Source organism: Lipophrys pholis, assembly GCF_963383615.2.
Source record: "Lipophrys pholis genome assembly, chromosome: 23".
Taxonomy (NCBI): domain Eukaryota; kingdom Metazoa; phylum Chordata; class Actinopteri; order Blenniiformes; family Blenniidae; genus Lipophrys; species Lipophrys pholis.
Genome location: NC_137645.1, coordinates 1,880,332 through 1,894,381, shown reverse-complemented (window position 1 = coordinate 1,894,381; position 14,050 = coordinate 1,880,332). Strand labels below are relative to the sequence as shown.

The window sequence follows — 14,050 nt, the reverse complement described above, 5'->3', positions numbered from 1 at the left end:
AGGTAGCTACATCACTAGTTAGCATCGACATGAGTAAATGGCTATCATGCTCGCAATGCAAACTCGGTTGATATGCCACATGGTTGGGGGTCAAAGGTCAAAGGGGGGGGGGGGGGTCACACAGAAAGTAACAGTGATAACATGAAGCAAATCAAACAACCATGACAAATGATGGAAGTTGTGGTGTGATCAAATAACCTTGTAAATCCATTGGTTTCCATGGTGACGAATGTGGTGTTGGAGAAGTTATGGGCTCTACTCACATGGATAATAAGTCATTTCTTCTCCCCCAGGAAATAGATCCTCCCCAAACCAAAGCACACACAGCAGTCCAGCTTGTGAAGATTTGAGAAAGTCTTTATTGATAAATGTACATCACGTTCCCACCAAGCAGAGTTTACACGAGGAGACTGGACCAACGGGCACGGCGACAGAGTCAAGAGTTTAACCCACCAACAGAGCACGGAGAAGCGATGGCTGGCTGCACACGGCTCAATAACAAGAACGATGGAGCCAATGGAGGCTCAGAGTTTTATGGAGTTAAATTGTATTTTCACCAGTAAGAACACCGAGAACGTGTGTTTTCAAGATATAGCAGGCAGGAATACGTCACAAGTGGGAATAAATCTCAAGGTTCAGACACAAACTGTTAATTACAGCGGCTGGATGGATGGATGGATGAATAGGTGATGGATGGATGGATGGAGTCACATTCACATCATGTAGCTTTAAGACAAAGTGGCTGATTTGGTACAGCAGCCCATCAGGCCAACATCAACATTGTAATATAAATGTAAAATATAAAAACAAAGAAAACGTGAAGAATAAAGCTGAAACATCAAGAAAAACTTGTTGAAAAGGGCGTCAGATTGTTTTTATTACAACACCGAAGAATGTGGCTCTGTTGAAAATGTAATCAGAGTAGTGAAGAATGTGATGAGAAATGAGAATCAAGCTGAGAAACAGTCAGGATCTCGAGGAAAAAAAGACGAAACTTTGAAACTGAGAAAGACAGTGGAAGAATTAGGACTAAATGTTAGGAGTGAAGGTGAACCTTTCAGAATTAAAAGTATTTACTTCGCCCCTTTACTTTGAATGTACATGTTGAACTGAAAGTCATTATTTTCATTTTCCTGTTGTATCCTCGCTGGAAAGCAAATTAAACTTCATCCTCAAGATTTTTTTATTTTTTTTTACATTATTTCTTGACATTTCATCTTTTTTCTTTGGCTTTCAACATTCGAGTAAATAAATAAGAGAATGAAAACACTTGGTGTGACTCGGAGCTGAGAAGCAGCTGACAGACGAACAGAAGAAAGGTCTGAGATTCTGTTTTAAACTGAAGTCTGAGAGGAACGATTACAGTCTGATGCGTAGAGAGACGTTCTTACACACGTTGACATTTACATTCATCAGATGGACACAAACAAAGTAGTAGAATCTTTAAGACCAGTGAAAACATCCATAAATCCTCCGAGAGCAAATTTACGTCTACGTGACTTTAAGAGTGAGAGTTAGATCTGATCAAGTGTACTTTTTAAAAAGTTTTTCAGCTTCACACCTTCCTGGAACCAGATGTACTGAAGAGAAACATGATACGTGTGTGTGTGTGTGAATGAGACAAAGGCAGGTAAATACCCAGGATGATGCATTGGGAGACGGACAGGTCAGAGTAAACGCTATGAATCATCATGGATGCAGTGAAGGAGGCTGGTGGAACTGACCCGCAAAAGAACTGACCTAAAAGACTCGGTACTGTTTTGTTTTTTTAAAGTGAGACTTTCACCCCGACAGTAAAATCCCCACAATCGTCACACCTGGTCTGAACATAAAGACTGTTGGCTCCAGACCTCACAAGGCCTTAGCTCAGCACCTTTCAGAGCACTCCGTCACACCAGCGTATGGACGTCTCACGTCTCTGAATCTTTAACGAGACATGCTGAGCTCGGCTCAACCACGTCGTGAGGCCTCGGGCGCCTGAAGAGAAATGGAACCTGAGCGAGAGCAGTGAAAGCTCCGCATTGTGACGCAGGATCAAGACGTCCGTGTCAGACTGGCAGCATGGGAGGTGATTCGCTTAGCAACTTTGTGAAAAGTGACACATAAAGCCTCCAGTCAGCCCAGAAATATGATGAAGGTGAAAGAATTCAAACCGTCTCTGCTGTGGACACACACAAACACACACACACACACACACACACACGAGAATATCTCCTCTGGGTTTCACCAAAAACAAAAAACAAAAAAATAAAAATACATTTGCTTGCACCAAATGTTCCTTTAATACAGTTTTGTCACATACCTTGACATTTGCTCACGGCCTGGCCCACACAAAGCTTCTGACAGGAACACAGACCAGTTGTACTGAGAGCAGAGCGGGCGGAGCAGATCTAATCTCTGATCTGTCCGGCGTAGAGGAAGTACAAGCAGAGGCAGACAGACGCCGACGGAGCTACATGGTAAAGTGTCTCGTGTAATCGTATTCTATTGTAGGAATGACGGCCTGCACAAACTTGAGGAAGATCAGAAGATACCTGAGGGAGGCGGTTAGGGAAAGCAGTGAGGGAGTGGAGGTGAACGAGAGCAACATTAACCACTTCTGGTTCTGAGAAAACAACCAGAAGCTTCATTCAGTCACTCCACTTTATCAACATTTCCTTTCAAACACTGAAAAATGTGCCTGTTGGCTTCAGTGTGCCAACAGGCTGCCACCATGAGAGGATACATGTGCACTCCCAGCTCCCCTCCTCCCTCGGCCACCGTCTCGATGATCTTCTTCATCACTTCAGCGTGTCTGAAAACAAAGAGCACGCCGACACGTTGGTGGATCTTTCTGGACTGTGATCGTCCCGGAAAGCTTCGGGCGGCGTCTCACCTGCAGGGGTGGACGGAGCACATGGCGGGGGGGGGCAGGTGGGGGTGGTTCTCGATGGTGACCGTCTTCTTCACGTGGTCCTGGCTGATGTCCTCGTACATCTGATCCACAGTCAGCGGCTGTCTGTCCTGAGAGGCAGAGCAGCAACATCCCGGCGGCTTAATGAGGATCCAAGACGAGAGCCGAGGGATTGGGCCCTGCCAGGATCCAGGGCTTGAAGTTTGGAGCTTCAAACTAATCTTTCATCGGGTTTATGAGCGTTAAGATAAGTCTGGAGTTGGATTTAAAGGTCACATTACATTTGGACCTTGGATTCGGTTACAGACTTGAGTTCACTGTTTACCTGGATCCAAACTAAAGGTAGTTTCAGTCTTCCAGCTTTCAGACAGATTCTGGCTGAAATGAAATTATTAGGTTGGTGTGGATCTTTAATGAGGGTTAGCAGTTGGTTAAGAACACAACAAATATTTTGGATTAGAGCTTTAGGGCTCTAGAAGGATCAGGTTACAGTTTAGTTTTATCCCGAGTTGGCTCCTCCTACTGGTTGATTATGAGGTGGACTGGTCTCATCATGTACCTGTGCTGTGCATGCGTCTCGCCTGCATTGTTTGGTTTGGAAGTGATTTCTGTAAAGTTGTTTACTTTACTTCAAAACAACACTACCTCCCATAGCTAGGAGAAGCAGAACACACTTGTTGGATAACAAAACAGCGCAGATACAAACCTCATCATATCCAAACAACCAGAGCCGGGGGGTCTGGTAGTATTTGTCATATGTAATGTACAGGTCGTATGTTCTCGTCTGCAGGATGGCGTCCTCATTCCCCAGCTCTGATTTGGTTTCTACTATTTTGCTGGTGTCCAGGGTCGCCTGGAGACAAAGGACGGGAGAGTCAGGTGACGGCCGAGCCGACGGCGACCGACGAGAAAACACCACAGAGAACACACCTCGTCTGTTTCCAGCAGGCCGCTCTCCTCGTACTCTGAAAAGACAGACCGTTTGTGAGGAACGCGACAAGCTGGAGGACAATCGACTGACTGTGACGGACGGCTCAATACCTTCCATGTCGGCTGCTTCTCCTTCCTCATCGTCATCATCGCCGTCGCATGCCGCAGACCTCGCATTCATGTTCTTGTCCTGAACATTACACACGACTTAACGCAGGGGTTTGGGGATTTACCCCCAGAATCAACACAATATTATTCTTAGAAATGTGATGCTGACCTTATTATTGTCCAGTGAAATTTCCCGCACAGCATCTGTGACCCCCGACACGCCTAAACACACACACGGTTTTTTCTTCTTTTAATTGTAATGAGATTTTCTGAGTCGTACTTTGAAGGGTCTAGACACGATGGGATTCAGACAAATCTTCATAAAATTACAAATAAACGTCCTTTTCTTTAAGAAGAAATACGAGCAAATCCCTGCACGGCTCCTTCTGAATACCACTTCCCACACGACTTACATCTCGTGTCATTTGTAGACAGGTGCTTCATTTTTAATGTTACAGCTGTAAGAAGTATTCTGGGAGGGACTCGGGCATTTAAAAAGCTTTTCCATGAAACAAACAAGCAGCTAAAGCGATCAGTGTTGATGGACGGATGTTGGGAGGCAGCGGCCCACCTGAGTTGTGGTAGGTGTCCACCCAGCCCCCGTCTCCATCGTCCTCCTCTATGATGGCCTCCAGCTCGTCAGAGTACTCCATCTGTTTACAGCGCTTGTAACAGGGAACTGCAAAAACACACCGATTGAGGCAAAATGTACAGAAACACATCGGCTCAGCTTCAGACGCGCTCGTCTCACCGTTGCGAGTCAAGAGGAACTGCTTGTCTGGCGGTAAGTACGGCTTCACCTTCACTTCCTCTCCAGTCGCCCTGCACACAAATAAGAGGTTTGTTTCGGTATGAACACGATAAACTAGATGATTTGTTGGCTTTCATACAAACATAAACACTGAAAATAGGGAAATCGTGTCCGAAACAATGACGCAACTTTGGATTTCCCAACTGTGATTTTACACTGTGACATGAAGAGGAACAGCAGCGTGTTTAAGAGTCTTGACAGTTTGTAGATGTTCGTATAAGCTGGTAGATGTGTTTCCAGCTGCTGGTTTCTGTTCACACTGTCAACCAGCTCTAACCAATTATTACCAGCACCAACCACAAATCCAGAAAAACCAAATCACAACCACCAAATTAACATTATTACCAATATTTAACAAGATAATTATACTCACAAAGCAAATAACTAGTATCTCTATCAATACTACTCCCAGCAACAATATTATCAACAGTGCTAACCACAGAAATGCCACTACTAACAAACACCCCTCATAGTAGTAAAATTAGTATCAGCCCTAATCAGAGGATTACAATTACTACAAAAACTAACAGGAGTACTAACATTACCATCATATCAGTTCTAAGCCCAGAACTAATATTACTGCCAATACAAACCACAGAATTAACTTTACCAGCAACATAACTTACATCATTACCAGAACTAACCACTCAACTCTCATTACTACAGGTATTAAATGCAGAATTACCAGAGGTCCCAACGAGTTTGACTTAGAAAGAATACAACTACCAACACCAACAGTATTATCAACACTAACTACAGTACTAACATTACAACTAATTTGACAGTTGCAGCTCAGGATTTAGAACTAATATCATCACTATTTACAATAATTAAATTACTCTGAAATGGGCCTTTGTGCCTCTGGTACTGGAACCAACATCACAGACATCAGGATTAACACAGTTCTAACAGAACATCCTGCCTGTGAAGTGAAACAGGAGAGTGAAAGATAAGCCGGACTGGGGTGACACTGGGGTGACAGCTTCCATCAGACCTCCAGAACTAGACCCTGAGGAACCCCTCGACATATGAGGAGGAGCCACTCACCATTTCCATGTGGGGCAGTGATGAACCAGATGATCTCCAGCAGCTACGAACTGAAACACAAGACACATGGCGGTGGACATGAGAGCTGACTAGAAGTGTAAACCTGGATCAGAGATGTTCTCACCTCCTCTGGGGTGATGACTCCGGTCTCCTTGAATTTAGATTCCTGTGATGAAGAGGAGCATAGGTTAGGCGCGTGTTGTATCTGAGAGGATTGTGGTGACGCAGGGTTGCCTCTCTGCTGTTGGAGGCGTTTGACGTGAAGTTTACCTTCAACACCGGCGTCAGAATCTCGGCCAGCCCGAGAGCGGTGCCCTTCACGGTGTTGATGACGTTCTGCATGTCGTGGAAAAGATCTCTGGAGCCGTAGAGGAGAGCTTGTTGTAAGAAAAACACTCGCAGTTATGTGGACATAGCTCCTGAGTCAGAGTCACATGACCAGCAGAGGAGACACTCCCGCTGCACAAGTCTCGCGAGAAGACGGCACCGATCACATGACCGATCACTGGGCCCGTTAGGCAACTCTCGCGAGAGGGAATTAGGTAGTGAATCGTCAGGTGGCGCTGTGGCACGTTTATCCGATGACTGACCGCTGCGACACACGAAGAAGAGGGAGCAGCAGTCATCACAGCAGTAGAAGAACACATGTTTACCTCTGGTCTGAAGTGGTTGTTTTCATGTTTCATTATGAATTAAAATGAGACGTTTGTGACTGGTACAGCTAAAGTAACGCCAGAAGCGGTGCTCAGACACAGGGAGCGGCCGCAGCATGTGGAGGCCGCCGCTCAGGGCGCTCCGAGCCGGCTTCAGAGCCGCTCCGTCCCCCGGCTGTTTGACCTCCTCCTCCCGGCCAGCCTGCTGCAGCGGCTCGGGGAAAACATGGACCCGACCGAACGGCTTCGACACTGGCCTGAAGACCTTCAACAGCCTGACCAAACAGAAGGAGCCGCTCATCCTGGCCCGGGACGGAGTCGCTACCTGGTACCGAACCGGACCCCGTCCGCTGCAGTGTTACCGAGCCAGAGGTTGACGCTCACTATTGTGTGTGTGTGTGTGTGTGTGTGTGTGTGTGTGTGTGTGTGTGTGTGTGTGTGTGTGTGTGTGTGTGTGTGTGTGTGTGTGTGTGTGTGTGTGTGTGTGTGTGTGTGTGTGTGTGTGTGTGTCAGGTACAGCTGTGGACCCACCGTGTACGACCACGCTCACCTGGGTCATGCATGGTATGTAAACACATTATTAACTTAATAAGACGTAATAAGAATACTGTGTTTTCATCAAGTAATAAAACAAACAATGAAATAGTATGAACACTAAAGATTCTGAAGACAAAGTATAAAGATTGAGATTCAAGTCAGAATCATGCAGAAAAATTTAGAATTCCTAAATTTTAAACTCATAATTCTGTCTTGATTCTCCTGGGTCTCAGCTCCTATGTGAGGTTTGACATCCTTCAGAGGATTCTGTCCCGGCTGTTTGGAGTCACAGTGATCCACGCCATGGTCATCACCGACATCGACGACAAGATCATCAAGAGGAGCTGGGAGGTAGAAACTGAACTCTTCAAATGCAGGTGCTGTTGACTGGAGCGATCCAGAGCTTTTCTCTCCTCTGGTCCACAGGAGAACGTGTCGGCATCAGCGATAGCTCGACTGTACGAGGACGAGTTCAAGAGGGACATGCTGTCCTTAAAGGTGAGGCTTTACAGGGGTAGAGGTCACATCTGTTATAAATGTTCATCCTGAGTAGAGAAATCATGTATTACACGTTCATTAATTTCTCATTTTTATTTAAGTTCTGCTATTTGGAGACATTTGTCCTGCTCTGGAGGTTTGTCTGAGGTACAGTAGCAGCTTCCTGCTGTCACACGGTGACATACTGGCACTCTGTTGTGTTCAAGGTGACTCCTCCTGCAGCATATCTGAGAGTCACGGAGAACGTGCATCACATCGTCGCGTTTATCGAGGGGATCATCGCCAATGGACACGCGTACGCCACGAAAGACGGTGAGCTGATGTGAGAGGACGTTCTCATTGTGCCAGTCTTTATAAAACAACGTTACTTGCTGTATATGTCCTGATCCTGCTATAGGAGACGTGTACTTTGACCTCCAGTCGATTGGCGACAGGTACGGACACTTCGTGGGAGCCGTGACCGCTCAGGGAGAAGTCGGTAAGACTTTCAGTCCATTACTATTTTAAGACAAACATTGAGAAAGTAAAAAAAAAAAAAAGCGAGATGAAGTTTTCACAATATGGTTGAAACTTTGTTTTAATTAACATTATTAATATTAAGAATAAAGATCTAAATGTCTTAGAATAAGATGTAATTCTAGGATTGAAACTGAATTTGTCAACATTTAGACTTTTCCCAGATTCAATGTTTAATTAAATAATAATTGGTGATAACTGACCACCGCAGCTGTGTACAGGATCAGTGGAACGTTCTCATTGTGCATTTGTTTTGTGCTCGTGGACTCAGGCGGCCTGGAGAAGCGAGACCCGCGAGACTTCGCCCTGTGGAAAAAGTCCAGGCCTCAGGAGCCGTTCTGGGACTCCCCATGGGGCCGAGGCCGGCCCGGCTGGCACATCGAGTGTTCCACCGTCGCCAGGTGGGGACTTACGGCGGGTTCTCGTACCGCAGAAGGAAAGGGTCTTGAACGTCCTCGTCTTTCTTCAGCTGTGTGTTCGGGAGGCAGCTGGACATTCACTCCGGAGGGATCGACCTGGCTTTTCCTCATCATGAGAACGAGATCGCTCAGAGCGAAGCTTTCCATCAGTGTGACCAGTGGGCCAACTACTTCCTCCACTCAGGTACCGACAGGCTCCATTCATTTTAAGGCGAAAAGCTGCTTGAAAACGATTGAAATGTTCAGTTCTGATCTGATGTTTGTATTTATATAACCAATAATGGTTGGATAAACTAGAAGTTACCATGCGTGCTGTTCCTATACGTGTTTTAAGTGTCAAATTGACTGATTTAATAAAACATGTTGCAAAGTATTAATAAGCCACATTCAGTTTAGAAAACGCAAGAAAGTCACATTTTACAGTTTCATGGCTGAAATTAAACTCAAGCAGATGCATGATCAATTTGAATGCATCATTTCTTTATATATTTTTTGTTTTCAGGACATTTGCACCTGAAAGGAAGTGCAGAGAAAATGTCCAAATCCTTAAAGAACTACATCACCATCAAGGTAACGTCGCTCACGTCGGCTCTCCCACTCAGACATCGTGCTCATGTAACCTTCCGCCTGTCCTCCATCAGGATTTCCTGCAATCTTACTCTGCTGACGAATTCCGGATGTTTTGTCTTTTGGTCAAATACCGATCAGGTGGGCAAATTTTCCAGAAGGAAAATCCCTTCCGTCCTCACCATTGTTCTCAATGAGTCATTATTTGTTAGATAAATATAGATCTGCATCATGTAGACATCATAAAGACAACTAAATGTCATAAACTAAGCTAGGATTGTGGTTGTTGACCCCGTGGCTCCCCCACAGCGATCGATTACAGTGACAGCAGCATGTCGGAGGCTCGGCTCTCCCTGGAAACCATCACCACCTTCATCCACAACGCCGAGGCCTACATGAAGGATCAGCTGCAGGTTCTGCCTGTGCAGGAGGAGCTGCTCTGGGAGAGGTACCCTCATGGTGCTCAGCCGGAGACTATAGTCCCCCCACAGGACCACACGCTGACTGACTGTCTCGCTGCAGGTTGGCTGAGACCAAGTCGGTGGTGGTGAAATATTTGATGGACGACTTCGACACGCCGCGAGCCGTCGCTGCCATCATGAATCTGGTTTACCATGGAAACTGCCAACTCCAGCCCGTTTCCACGGTAACACACACCCACTCAGATCACAAAGGGTTTTTGGTATTTTTTGTGACGAGCTGAAAACTCTTAACTTGTATGTGTTCAGTGTGACGGGGTGGCGAGGAAACCGGCGGTGTTCGGAGCGATGGTGTCCTACATCAGAGACGTCTTAGACGTGTTCGGGATCAGTCTGCTGCACCCCGAGGTCTGTGCTGGCTGCTGGGACTCCACTTTCAACCAAATAACAAGAGTTCAGAGCCACAAAATACCTCACAGATATATTTTAGTAGAACTACAGAGGATCTATTAACTGAAACTGCTTTAATCTCCGCGCCCTGCAGGCCTTCCGTGACTCCAGCTCTGGCAGTCTGCAGGCCGTCGTGGAGCAGCTGACGCACTTCAGGAGTGAAGTCCGAGCGTTTGCACTGGCTCGTCAGGACGACCCGACGGGCGGAACCCCCAACAGACGGGGTCTCCACCCAGACAGGAAGCCCCTCCTGAAAGCCTGCGACGCCCTGAGGGACGACCTGGCCCCGCTGGGCGTGCTGATCAAGGTCTGCTGGACGCTCCTCCTCAGAGGTTCGCGTCGGCTCCACCGTCTCACTGACGTCTTCTTCTGCTGTTTTCAGGACCGAGGGGCTTCGTCCACCTGGGAGATCAGATCCAACCAGAGGACGAGACCTCAGGAGGAATCGTCCAGCTGAAACTGAACTCTGACTCTATTCTTTAAGGGACTGGAGAACGATCAGACAGGAACTTCATGCTGATTTCAGAAACAAGGTGTATGAAATGTTAATTTAAGGTGTCAAATGCTAATTGTATTTTTTATTTTTTTGTTCTGCAGATTTATATGATTAAAATGACTCAAATCGGATTTTGTTTTTTATTAAAGATGCTGGTGCCAAATTCCTACTAACATCTTCATGATGCACATCATTCCTGATTCAAACTGAACCCAATCGGTTCAGTGGATGTGACATTTGAACATTCAGACTCTCCACAGCTTCAGCAGAAGTTCAAGAGAGTGAGGCTGGTGTTGAATTACAATATCATGCAGGCTAATCCCCAATCCGTAGTGACAACCAGATTGGTTCTAAATTTCCACATATGTTCATCTGCTTCCAAGTTAATGATGCAGGTGTCAAATGACTATGTACAGATATAGAAGTGTGAAGTTTTAAGGGTTTTTTAAAAAAATGATTTTCTCAAATTCTACAAATCTTAAAGAAGCAGCGACGATCTCATAGTTTATCAAAACCTTTTAATCGTGTGATCTGTTCTCGACTCTCCGCAGTCCGACTGGAAGAAGTGAGAAATTATTTTAAAGGATCATGAAACTGGAGTCCATAGCTGCATTTCTCTACCTGTTGAGTAGATTTGATGACACAGCACTTAAGTAAGTTGAGGCTGGTGTCAAATCACAAACAGAAAGGACTGTTGGATTTGGAGAGGTGGGGGATATAAATACACGGGATTCTCCGGTTGTCATGCGGCACTGCGGCTCTCAGGCGTCAGGTTGATGAGGGAGTTGCTGGCCTGAGCCAGCTCCGTGATGGACACCCTGCCTCTCCGTCTGATGAACGCAGCCACCGAGTCCAGCTCCTGCGGCGTGATGGAGATGAACTTCCCCCTGTCGTCGATCACACCTGCAGTGACACGTAGCAGCTCGGCGTGAGCTAGGTCCTATCATGTTTCAGGCAGCTTCCCCTACAACGCTGGCTCACCTGTGAGGGAGCCTTCAGCGAGCAGGTCCTGCAGTCTGGAGATGGCGTCCTGCGTCCTCATCCCGAAGTGAGAGGCCAGGTCCTCCAGGAGCACCACCTTGGAGCTCTGCGGGACAGAGGACAGTTAAAACCCTGGAGCCCGCAGCCTGGAGGCCTCCGAGCGGCTCGGCCTCACCTCGATGTGCTGGATGAACTCCTGCAGCAGGTTGCGGGACTGAAAGGAGAAAGGAGAATGTCAGCGAGCTGCAGGAGGCTACATGTTAATGTGCTAACGTGCTGCTGAGCCCACCTGATCCTCGGACAGCTGCTCCTCCTCCCCCTGGTCCTCCACCACGAAGGAGGCTTTGAGCCTCAGGTACTCCTCCTCCTCCCGTTTATCCTGCTCCTCCTTAGCCCGTCGCTCCTCCTCCTCCTGCAGACACAAACAGTTTCAGCACATCAGAGTAAACCAGTTTTAATCTTTAAATCTATGCTTCGTTGTTCGGGGATGTGCATCAGGACTACAGGGGGTACACATCTAAAAACTATAATTTAATTCATGACTGAATTAGTTGTAGGCGAGATGGAGATGAAGAAAAATGAAAATGTGCTTTAAAAACCATCAGTCTAACTACATATTAAGATTTACCAGGAATTTTTATTCTGTGGATCTCAACAACATTAACATCAAGTGTTTCTGGGCTGCAGGAAGTGGAATAAGAGGAGATAAAACCAGATAAAGACTGGACGGGACGGGCAATAAGAAGGATATGATGGGAGATACACTGGCTGGAGGATGCCAAGAGGAACAAGAGGAGAAAAGATGGTGGGACGTGACGGGACGAGTGGGATGGACGACCTGTTTCTGCTCCAGCCGTCGTTCTTTCTCATCTTCCTGCCGCCTCTCCTGCTCTCTCAGCTCCTGCATCCTCTTCCTCTCCTCCCGCTCCTCCAACTCCGCCTGATAACCAAACACATCAAGGAGACAATTTAACAACAGACAGACAGAGAGACCGATAGACAGACAGACAGACAGACAGACAGACAGACAGACAGACAGACAGACAGACAGACAGACAGACAGACAGACAGACAGACAGACGGTGGAGCTTTGAACCTCTCTCTGGGCCTTCTTGGCCTGCTTCTCCTCCAGCTTCTTCTGCTTCTTGGCTCCGATCTTGGCGGTTGCCTGGAAGCTCTGATGCTCCCCCTCCTCTTCCTCCTCCTGTTGCTGCTGCTCCTCCTGCACACGTGCCTCCTCTGAAATCACCAGGACATGCTGTTAACCTGCCCGCTGCCTGGCCCAAACGCCCGTGTGGAGGGTGCAGGTGTCAGGGTTACCTTGCTCCACTGCATCCCTCTGCGGCCGCCTGTTCGCCATCACGTTAGCCATCCTCCGCCTGCGAGGCATCCCGGCTCCTCGCTCCTCCGCTGCTCGCTGAGGAGGTGCCGCGGCCCTGGCCACATTCCTCTGCTGCTCCTCATCACCTGCAAAATCCCAACACTCCAGTCGCAAGTCCAGAAAAGCTGGGACACTTTCACAAAATGTACATAAAAGCAGAATGTTTGCTAAAGGTTCTGTTTTACTGAAAATAGCAAATAAATAAAAATTTGAATTGGTCAGTGTCGTGTTTAAAAAAAAAAAAAAAGGAAGGACAGGGATGACTTGAAAAACAGCAGGTGCAACATGAAACTGAACTAAACAAGGTGAACGTTGAATCAATTGCAAAATAATTTCTTCAACTAATCTAGTAACATTAGGTAAGGTTGAAAATCAATTGGAATTCGTTGATTTATGAATGTTTGCTATTTATGAAAGTCTACTCATGTCTGTGAGTTGAAATGGTCCTGAACGGCCCCCGTAGTTTGACAGCTGTGCTGACGTAGCCTCAAATATATTCAACAGTTTAGTAAAAACGTTACCATCGACTACATATTTTGAATCCTTTTACCATCCAAAATATTACGCCTTTTCCAACAAATGGCGTACAAACCCGACAGGGCTCTAAATCTGGAGAAAAACACCACGATGCTAACATGCTAACGGCTAGCATTTGGGTAACTGGAGGGGCTCGTACCTTCCTGAGTTTTCCTCCGCAGCTTCACCGCAAACACGATGAGGATGATGAGGAGGGCAGCAGCCGTCAGATACAGCACAACGTCCATATCTGCGCTGACAATATGTTAGATGATATATTTTCTTTTTTTTAAGCTATAAACTACAGTTTGTGACTGCTGCTAATTGCGGAAGATTCCTTCTTCGACTTCCGGGAGCATCGACAGTGAAGCTCCACAGCGCCCCGGCAGGACCGGAGTGCTAAACAGTGCCAATTTGCCACAAGCTGCAGTGTACTGTCATGGTCACTAGATGGCAGACGAGCTGTAGAAGTACAATCAGATGCTCACATGCAAGTCCGCAAAGTGTGTGTCTTCACACACCGAATGCTCTATAATCTTGAATGAATTTGTGAATTGATAATCTACCTGCATCCACACAGAAACAGATTGCAGACAGAACAGCTAACTGATAATTAAGGCTGCTGATGTTATTTGCAGACTAATACCAATGCTGCTTCTGGAGATGCATCTTTCATGTTGTTTCCAGTAAACAGGAGAATAGTGCAATAATAACCAACATAGAGAGATGGCAGTTCTGCAGCAGCTTCATTTAGAAGTAAAAATGAATTATCTCACTGAAATTACAAACGTACATAGTAACCATAATACATTTGTAAATATACTGAGT

General features: G+C 46.5%; 3 protein-coding genes across 7 annotated transcripts; 1 reads left to right on the top strand and 2 right to left on the bottom strand.

Moving 5' to 3' along the window:
• Positions 1–332: 332 nt before the first annotated feature.
• On the bottom strand, positions 333–6,239 carry atg3 (autophagy related 3). 2 transcript variants are annotated; one of them, XR_013936517.1, is made up of 13 exons: positions 6,060–6,236; positions 5,914–5,955; positions 5,790–5,839; positions 4,683–4,753; positions 4,503–4,610; positions 4,101–4,153; positions 3,935–4,013; positions 3,824–3,858; positions 3,600–3,746; positions 2,876–3,003; positions 2,726–2,794; positions 2,303–2,534; positions 341–2,161 (listed from the first exon to the last, which is right to left on the bottom strand). XR_013936517.1 is itself a non-coding variant. In XM_080493093.1 (12 exons), the coding sequence occupies exons 1-12, from the start codon at positions 6,129–6,131 to the stop codon at positions 2,453–2,455; spliced, it is 936 nt and encodes a 311-aa protein (XP_080349219.1). In that variant the 5' UTR covers positions 6,132–6,239; the 3' UTR covers positions 333–2,452. The 2 variants fall into 2 exon arrangements, 1 of the variants encoding a protein (XP_080349219.1); XM_080493093.1 differs by having other exon boundaries at positions 333–2,534; positions 6,060–6,239.
• Positions 6,240–6,242: 3 nt separating this feature from the next.
• On the top strand, positions 6,243–10,512 carry cars2 (cysteinyl-tRNA synthetase 2, mitochondrial). Of its 3 annotated transcripts, none has more exons than XM_080493082.1 (15): positions 6,243–6,770; positions 6,956–7,006; positions 7,213–7,330; positions 7,406–7,477; positions 7,684–7,789; positions 7,875–7,955; positions 8,265–8,394; positions 8,463–8,596; positions 8,915–8,982; positions 9,054–9,120; positions 9,289–9,427; positions 9,502–9,625; positions 9,708–9,806; positions 9,943–10,155; positions 10,231–10,512. In XM_080493082.1, the coding sequence occupies exons 1-15, from the start codon at positions 6,559–6,561 to the stop codon at positions 10,303–10,305; spliced, it is 1,689 nt and encodes a 562-aa protein (XP_080349208.1). In that variant the 5' UTR covers positions 6,243–6,558; the 3' UTR covers positions 10,306–10,512. The 3 variants fall into 3 exon arrangements, with proteins under 3 accessions (XP_080349208.1, XP_080349207.1, XP_080349209.1); XM_080493081.1 differs by having other exon boundaries at positions 6,370–6,770; positions 9,708–9,851; positions 10,231–10,474; XM_080493083.1 differs by having other exon boundaries at positions 6,389–6,770; positions 6,962–7,006; positions 10,231–10,474.
• ddrgk1 (DDRGK domain containing 1) lies at positions 10,440–13,585 on the bottom strand. 2 transcript variants are annotated; one of them, XM_080493089.1, is made up of 8 exons: positions 13,383–13,585; positions 12,646–12,792; positions 12,422–12,564; positions 12,164–12,265; positions 11,615–11,737; positions 11,501–11,539; positions 11,326–11,431; positions 10,440–11,247 (listed from the first exon to the last, which is right to left on the bottom strand). In XM_080493089.1, exons 1-8 carry the CDS (start codon positions 13,468–13,470, stop codon positions 11,087–11,089), a joined length of 909 nt encoding a protein of 302 aa, XP_080349215.1. In that variant the 5' UTR covers positions 13,471–13,585; the 3' UTR covers positions 10,440–11,086. The 2 variants fall into 2 exon arrangements, with proteins under 2 accessions (XP_080349215.1, XP_080349214.1); XM_080493088.1 differs by having other exon boundaries at positions 12,164–12,564; positions 13,383–13,582.
• Between the last annotated feature and the right edge of the window lie 465 nt (positions 13,586–14,050).

Coding starts and splice junctions, on each gene's coding strand:
- atg3 (XM_080493093.1), bottom strand. CDS start 6,131: ATGCAGAACGTCATCAACACCGTGAAGGGCACCGCTCTCGGGCTGGCC. Junction 2,795..2,875: donor TGCTCCGTCCACCCCTGCAG/GTGAGACGCCGC, acceptor CTTTGTTTTCAG/ACACGCTGAAGTGATGAAGA. Junction 2,535..2,725: donor GGGGAGCTGGGAGTGCACAT/GTATCCTCTCAT, acceptor CGCCTCCCTCAG/GTATCTTCTGATCTTCCTCA.
- cars2 (XM_080493081.1), top strand. CDS start 6,559: ATGTGGAGGCCGCCGCTCAGGGCGCTCCGAGCCGGCTTCAGAGCCGCT. Junction 7,007..7,212: donor GCTCACCTGGGTCATGCATG/GTATGTAAACAC, acceptor CCTGGGTCTCAG/CTCCTATGTGAGGTTTGACA. Junction 7,956..8,264: donor GACCGCTCAGGGAGAAGTCG/GTAAGACTTTCA, acceptor TCGTGGACTCAG/GCGGCCTGGAGAAGCGAGAC.
- ddrgk1 (XM_080493088.1), bottom strand. CDS start 13,470: ATGGACGTTGTGCTGTATCTGACGGCTGCTGCCCTCCTCATCATCCTC. Junction 11,738..12,163: donor GACGGCTGGAGCAGAAACAG/GTCGTCCATCCC, acceptor TTGTGTCTGCAG/GAGGAGGAGGAGCGACGGGC. Junction 11,540..11,614: donor AGCAGCTGTCCGAGGATCAG/GTGGGCTCAGCA, acceptor TTCTCCTTTCAG/TCCCGCAACCTGCTGCAGGA.